The sequence below is a fragment of the Egretta garzetta genome, unplaced genomic scaffold (assembly GCF_000687185.1).
Source record: "Egretta garzetta isolate BGI_Z169 unplaced genomic scaffold, ASM68718v1 scaffold299, whole genome shotgun sequence".
Taxonomy (NCBI): Eukaryota; Metazoa; Chordata; class Aves; order Pelecaniformes; family Ardeidae; genus Egretta; species Egretta garzetta.
In genome coordinates this window covers 1,692,577-1,699,725 of record NW_009260696.1, presented here as the reverse complement: position 1 = coordinate 1,699,725, position 7,149 = coordinate 1,692,577, and the positions used below count along the sequence as shown (strand labels likewise).

The window sequence follows — 7,149 nt, the reverse complement described above, 5'->3', positions numbered from 1 at the left end:
CACAGTCATTCCCACATGATAGTTGTAATGGTTTTAATTTTTTATAAGTACTTCTGGAGTCAGCAGCACAGCACATATGGGGGGAAAAAATAATCTTCCAATGATGAGAATTGGCTTGTTTGACAAAAAAAAGGTATAATCTTAAATTGGACCTTCAAAAATAAGTAACCTCCAGAATTTGGACAGATCACACAAATCAGATGTCAATGACCCAGTAGCTGTCTAAAGTCTGCCTGTACTTAGCCTGCTTTGTATGCTGTAGGACTGCTTGGTGTTATGAGAAAATCATGCTATTTTTTTTACAATGTGAAATGACTGTTTTAAGTGTGTGTTTTTACCCCCCCCTTCCCAAGCCTTTCCTTTCCACATCCCCCTCAATCCGTCTTGTTACATCAATCTCTAAAAACCAAATTGCTTAACCAATTTCTCTTCATCATTAACAAATCTTCATTTACTGCTCTCCTACAGTAAAATGCCACGGCAGCTTAGCTGTTCAAAGCAATGTTTAGTATTTTTAATTGGGTTTGGTTTTTAATTTAATGCAGGTAAAAACTTTAGAAAAAAAATCTTCTTTGGCTCCAGTTTATTTGGCATCAGTAGCATTTAAATATGAATTTATTGTTTGTTTTGGCTGTAGAGTTGTATGTACACGTGTGGTTGTGTGTGTGGGTATATACACACATATACATGCTCTTAAAAATGTCAATTAGAAAAGCTATTTTTAACTTTGAATATTTTTTCCCTTACCCTTGCTCAGTGTTAACAGAATTACTGCTGAAGGAAAAAGTGATTTTTTAATGTCTTTTTCCCCATTGTTAACTAAAAATCACCTTTTTAGGAAAAAAAATTGAGGCTTCAATTGTGTTAAGGCATCTGTGCATACTTCATTTTAAGCCCACACATAATTTGGGTACAGTAGGAGTAAAACTCCTGCTTCACATTAAATGCAGGCATCATGAGTCTCTCCAAGAAGCCGTGCAGATGGCCGCAGAGCACCAGCAGCTTATTTGCCACCATGACCATAAATTTGGGGACTTAGTTTAGAAGCATGTGGGTTTGGAGCAGAGCCCCAAGTGTGTTCTTTTTGTTTCATTTGTTAGTTTTTGTCCCTTGAAAAATCAGGGGCGGGGATTGTGCTGTGCATGTAGAGTGAAGTCAGCAAGATCTGCCCTCGCCATGAGAGGTGGAGGAGGATAGATCTGTGCTGTGAATGTGTTAAAATGTGTTTATTTTCAGGCTGAAAACTGAATCTCGTGCAGATAAAAATAGAAGTGTTTTGGTAAAAACGCTGACAAGAGACTATCTGCAGTTGTCGTTCCGTAGTGTGACACCGTATATTTGAAAGAGGTTAGAATAACTGCCAGGTACATTATTGTATCGTACGCTTTCTGTAGCGTGAGTAATAACCGCTTCCATCAGGGCTTTTAAATCCGTTTTACCTTGGTGCATTTGAAATACCATAGCTGCTGGGCACCCTTGCATGTGCAGAGTCTTTTCAAGTGCCGGAGTGGTGCTGCCCGTGCTCGGCACAGCCCCCGGGCACTCGGTGCGGCTGAGCCAAGGGTGATTCGTGCTGGACAGGTCATGGAGGGATTTTCCTGCAAACTTTCCCCCCTTTTTTGGCCTGTTTTCCTCCCCAGCTGCTCAGCGAGCTGCTTTCCGCTCGGTTGGCTCTCTAGGTCTGGCATGAGGGGCTGTAGGGGTTGATTTTTTTTCCATTTTTTTTTTCTGGTTTTGCTGAGAATTACTGAATTTCAGAGCCACAGGGGATGCGTGGAGGGGGTCTCAATACCCCATGGTGTGTCATTGAACTCAGGCACGGTTTTGCTGCTTTTCAGGCAGGTGGTTTCTGTGTCTCTGAATAGCCGAGTTCATCTGGATTTGTTTTCTTTTTGGCAAAACGTTGCAGAAAAACAGCATTTGTGCCCCCTTTTCTGGTAGGGGAAGGAATCTGATCCTAATTTGCTGTGGGTTTTTTTTTTTTTTACATGTGGTTTTTATGCAAGGAGTGAGCAGGGCTGTGGATTCTTGGTATTTACTGCAGGGCTGTAGGTTTAGTAGCATTTTAATATCACAAGGAACTGGCCCGAGCAACTGAAATGGGGAAGGGAATTTTATGCAGTTAAAAATCAATATTCTGTGACTATCTTACGTATGCTACAGAGAAAAGCTCTCCTTGCTAAAAAAAAATAATAACAAAAACCAATAGCTGGCCGTTACTTCAGTTGATAAAACGCAAGGATGAGAACACTGTTTTCTGAAATTCCTGTTATTTCTAATTTCATGGGAAAATAATCCAAAGTGGAAAAATAACACTTGTGTTATTGGGTTGGTGTTTTTTGGGTTTTTTTTTTGAACAACCAAGTGTTGAGGACGTTTTTATCTATCCCAGAGGGCATACGTGAAAAGAAAAGGATTTTCACGTTCATTCCAGCTCATTTTGAAGGGATCTGGTTTCTCATTTGGCTGGCTTTCAGATGCAGGGATAGCGGCTGGCGGGGAGCTGGCGAGTGGGCTCAGCTGGGGAGAGCAGGGCTCCTGCTAGCGGTGGAAATTTTCCAGCAATGTTGATGATCCTACTTAAGCCCTCAATTTCAAGAGAAATTAAATACCTTTTTCCAGACCCACTTTTTGCAGTTAGATACATACATTGCTATGTGCTCATATATGTGTGTGTATATGTATGTGTGTGATATATGTGCATTTGTGTAGTGACTCTTGCTCACCAGTGCTAACTGGATGAGATGCCGTTAAAATTAATTGCCTTTGAGCTGATGACAGCCTCTTGGGAAGTGCTGTAGGAAGGGAGAGGTGCCACTCTCAGAGCATCTACCCCCAAAATACCTGCTGTATATACACACCGTAAAGGAAAACCCCAGCCTACTGCTCTCTGCGGGTGTCAGACGAGGCAGGCAGCAAGGCTGATTTCTTTGCCAGAATTAGATTTTGGGCTGTGGGCAGCTCTTCCTGCCTGTGCTGAGCTGGGCTTCCCTAGCCTGAGCTGTAGAGAGGGAAACGAAAGGCATGGAGAGTTTTGAGGCAGAGCGTTTAACCACTCCTCCTTGTCTCCAACACTGCCTACACCTTCTCTCCTTACTCATTCCAAATCCATTGCTTTCAAATTATTGTTTCCCTCCCACCCTTTGCATTTTTGCCTCCTGCCCCTTCTCCTCTCTCTGTCCTCCTTGCCTCCCACCGTGGCGCAGGCTGATCTCTGGTATTCCCCTCCATGCTGATCTCTTGATTCTGATTACGCTAATGGATTTTTGTAATGGAGGAAGAGGTGGTGGGCGGGAGGGGAATCCCACAGCTCCGAGGTTGGGATTTTCAAAGGAATTAAGCTTTTAATTCCTCCTGAAAGCTGCAGGGAAGGGGTGTGTGGTGTCCTTTTCAAATCTCTGCCAACACCCTGCTCTTCCCTCCCTCGCCTTGAATGGGTCCTCTTTGCTGTACCCTGTATTGCTGTGTCCTTCAGGGGTGGTGGCAGGCAGGGTGATACTGGCTATATAGCTGCAAAGACGGCTGCGTGTCCGTGGCCAGCATCTTCTGGCTCAGCTCAAGGGTGGCTCAGTGCTACTTAAATGAGCGCAGAGCAGCAGGAGGGGTACCGGTTTGGGGTAGAAATGTGGCTGATGCACAACTCCATGAGATTTGTAATGGGCTCCCTCTTTTCTGCGTGCTAGATTCTAGCTCAGAGGAAGAAGAAGAGGAGGATGAAGAGGAAGAGGAGGAAGCAGAGGACTACGGGACAGATGGCACCGACAGGCTTTCATCACCTGCCCTTGATGAGAGCGGCCTGGGCCTTCTAGCAAGGTTTGCCGCCAGTGCGATGCCCAGCCCCATTGTTCCCCCTCCACTTTCCATCATCCAGTTGGAGGCCAAGCAGAAGGCGAAGAAGAAGGAGGAGCGGCAGAGCCTGATGGGTGAGTTGCACAGTCAGGGTTGGTGCCATGGGGGCAAGGTAGAAAGTTCAGGAGGTCCTACTGTGCTCCAAGAGAGCAGGTTGTTACCCAGACACTGTCTTGCCCTTTCTTTGCTTTTGGCTGCTTGGTCCTGATGCTGAAGGTGGGGAGAATTGCCTGGCAAGAAAACCAGAACCACTCGGGAGCCGGCGGCAGCCGTGGCTTCCCTAGGGGCAGTTGCCTGTGGCTTCCTCAGAGTTTCCTCTTTTCCTACCTGGCGAATCCTGAACAGTCATGCTGCAAAGGCAAGCAATGGGATACTGTTGGGCAGAGGGCTGAAGGCAGTGAAGTGCTGTTATGTTTTAGGGAGGAAAGCATGTGCTAAATGCAGCTGATCTTAGATAACCCAGAGAAGCAGAGACACCCAAGGAGAAGAAAAACCCCTTCAGTCAGTCCATCCCATCAGCTTTGTCACAGAAACTGGTCAGCGAGACTTGAAACAAGCATTCCTTCCTCTGCTCCTGTGTTTGCAGTGCCAGACCCTTTGTTTCTGTCCCCGTCTCTGTCTCAGTTTCAGTGTGTTACACATAATTGGCAGTTTCATTTCTTCCGTTCCCCATGCCCTGCTGCACAAGTGCCCATTGGTGACATCGTTCCTGGTCAGACAGATCTATATGGGCTCCATTTATAAATTCTCTATTAATATTTATTAAGTGATAATGGAATTTATAGCATGCTTCAGAATGGAAAATGATGTCTTCCTTGGGAGCCTGGCTTGTTTTAGCAGTGTTTCCATACTATATTAGGCTTTTGCCAACTTGTTCCAACAGCCTCTGTTAAGAATTTATCGTCTTGTAACCTGCCCTCCTTGAAACTGGAAGCATCTAGAAATTGTCTCATGCGGCAGTGAGAGAGGAGAAAGGGATGTAATTTCCAATGGGCTTTTCATTTTGAGCCTTGCCAGCTTTGATTCTGACAGGCTTGCTCTTTTCCTGCTCATGCTGGGGCTGTCTCAGGGGAAGAGGTTTGGCTAGAAGATGAGAGCAGGTTCCTGCAGGCTGAATTTACCCAGGCAAGTGAGCATATTTGAGAGAGAAGGACCGAGAGAAGATGCTCTCCATGCTTGTGCCTCGTATACTTTCATTTACCGATGTGAATGTTGCTCGGTCCTGTATGTCCTTTGTCTGCAAGCACTGTTGGGCTTGAGAAGAGATTCTGCCAAGCGAGGCCTAATTTCAGACCTTGCTGGTCTGAAGGCAGAGTCACGCAAATGGGAGTGCAGAGAGGGCAGATCCCCAGCAGGTTGGAGGAGGATACAAGAGAAACTTTGGGTGATGCATTTTTTTGGAGAGGGAGAACCAAGTTCTGTTGATGTTTCTACACATCTTCAGAGGTGCTGCGCCATCCCCTGAGGTCCAGTGCCCTGAGACATAAATGGAAAATCTGGGCTGAGTCTCTTGTTCCGACATAGACTTACTGCATGACCTTGGGCAAGTTCTTCCTGGCTGTTTGCATCCCTCTGACAGCACACATATCCCTTTGACAGCCCAGCACCTGTGCAGCCATGGTGCTGTGCCTACGCTCCTGCCCATGTTGCTGGGTGTGTAAGTGCTGCCTCTGTTTCCCTTCTGCCCCTGGAAACGTAGGATCTTGCTCTCCTTTATCAGGTTCTAGGAAGCACACCGAAGGTGGTGAACATCCTGGCATCACTACAATACTTCAGGCCTCTGGGTACTGCTCTGCCCATGATGCTGAGCAGAGGCTAATGTGAGGGGATTTCCATTTGCCCCAGACAAAAGATCGTTAACCTCTCTTGACTTCAAGGCGATTACCTGAGCCAATAAAAAGATCTGTGGTGTCTGATGGCCAATGGGAAAAAAATAATCTTGAAAACTGGGTTTATTCAATTCGTTAAAGAGATCATTCTCTCGAAACAAAGGTGAGACTGGAGAGGACTCACACCAGGAGGGGAGAAAGGCTCAGCGTGTGGGGTTCGTCCTTTGCTTCAGCTGAGGAACTCTTTGTGTTAGAGGATATTTTGTCTTACAAGCTTCCCTGCAGGATTTTGGTTGTGGGAGAAGGCAGAAAATGCAGGCAGGGAGCACATACTGCCTGAATGGGTAGACTCTGGTTTGGGGCAGGGGAGACTTATTTTCAGGGAAATCAGTGCTTTATGGGGTGGAAATGCAGATCTGACAGATGTGAGGATTGGAAAAGGGAGCCCCAAAGGCTCTGTTGAACCAGCATGGCATCTCCCATGCAGTCCAAAAGCTTCCAACGGGATGTTGGCCCTCTTGGCTCAGCTGGGGCTTTGACTACTGGTTAAATCTTTTGCACCTAGGGACGGAGTTTGAATACACCGACTCAGAGAGTGAGATCAAGATCAGGAAGAAGTCGCCATCAGGGCTGCTGAGGGGAAAGAAGGGGCCACTGGAGGTGAGCAGCATCCCACCAAACCAGGCCCCCAGCAGCCTCGACTCCGGATCTGGCAGTGCTGACAAGGCCAAGCTTGGGTCTGAGAAAGGCCGCAAGCTGAAGAAATTCAAGTCCCCCAAGGACCTGAGCTTTGAGTTTGGGCTGGAGGCCAGCGATGATGACCTGTGGAACCGGCGCCGAAGTGAGCGGATCTTCCTCCACGACGCCACCATGTCCTCGACTATGCTGACCCCCGCGGCGCCTGCCAGCTCCACTCCTGTCTCCAAGCCTGGGCGTTGTGGCAAGGCGGCACCCATGAGCCCCAAAAAGGAGGGCAGCAAGGGGAAGGAGAGGAAGGAGCTAAGCAAGGTGAGGAATGTGCTGGCAGAATTGGTGTGGGACCATTGGGAGCTGAGGGTGAGGGGAGGGCGATTAACTCTTCTAGGGCAGAGGAGAGTTGAGTCCTGTCTCAGCAGTTGCCCCAGTGCTGTTTGGCTCCCTCTTGTCACCCCTGCCAGCCCCTCGTACAACTGGACGAGCTGTTGTGTTTGAACAGGGCAGGTTACTTGTGTCACCCTTCATGTCCCAAATCCATCCTGCTTGGATTGGCCAGAGTGGACGATCCTGCATTAAAACATCTGTGAAATCTCTCTCCCACTCCGGGCACGATCTTACCCTCTTGCTGAGTTGTGGCCCCCACCCTGGCCTTTAAGGCTGTTCACCGCTTATATGGCATCTTCTGAGGGCTGTCCCTGGCTGATGGTGGCAGTGATCTCTGGGTTGCTGGCTCTTCATCTTGGCTGGAAGCTTGGCTCCCTCTGGCTCTGGCTCA

At 47.6% G+C, this 7,149-nt stretch overlaps 1 protein-coding gene across 1 annotated transcript in view; it reads left to right on the top strand.

Moving 5' to 3' along the window:
• The window catches only part of TNRC18 (trinucleotide repeat containing 18), a 38,153-nt gene that overhangs the window by 21,100 nt on the left and 9,904 nt on the right, over nt 1-7,149 (top strand). Inside the window, exons 14-15 of the mRNA XM_035901340.1 lie at nt 3,684-3,923; nt 6,244-6,686. Coding sequence (XP_035757233.1) covers nt 3,684-3,923; nt 6,244-6,686 — 683 coding nt within the window. The remainder of the gene's footprint in view (nt 1-3,683; nt 3,924-6,243; nt 6,687-7,149) is intronic.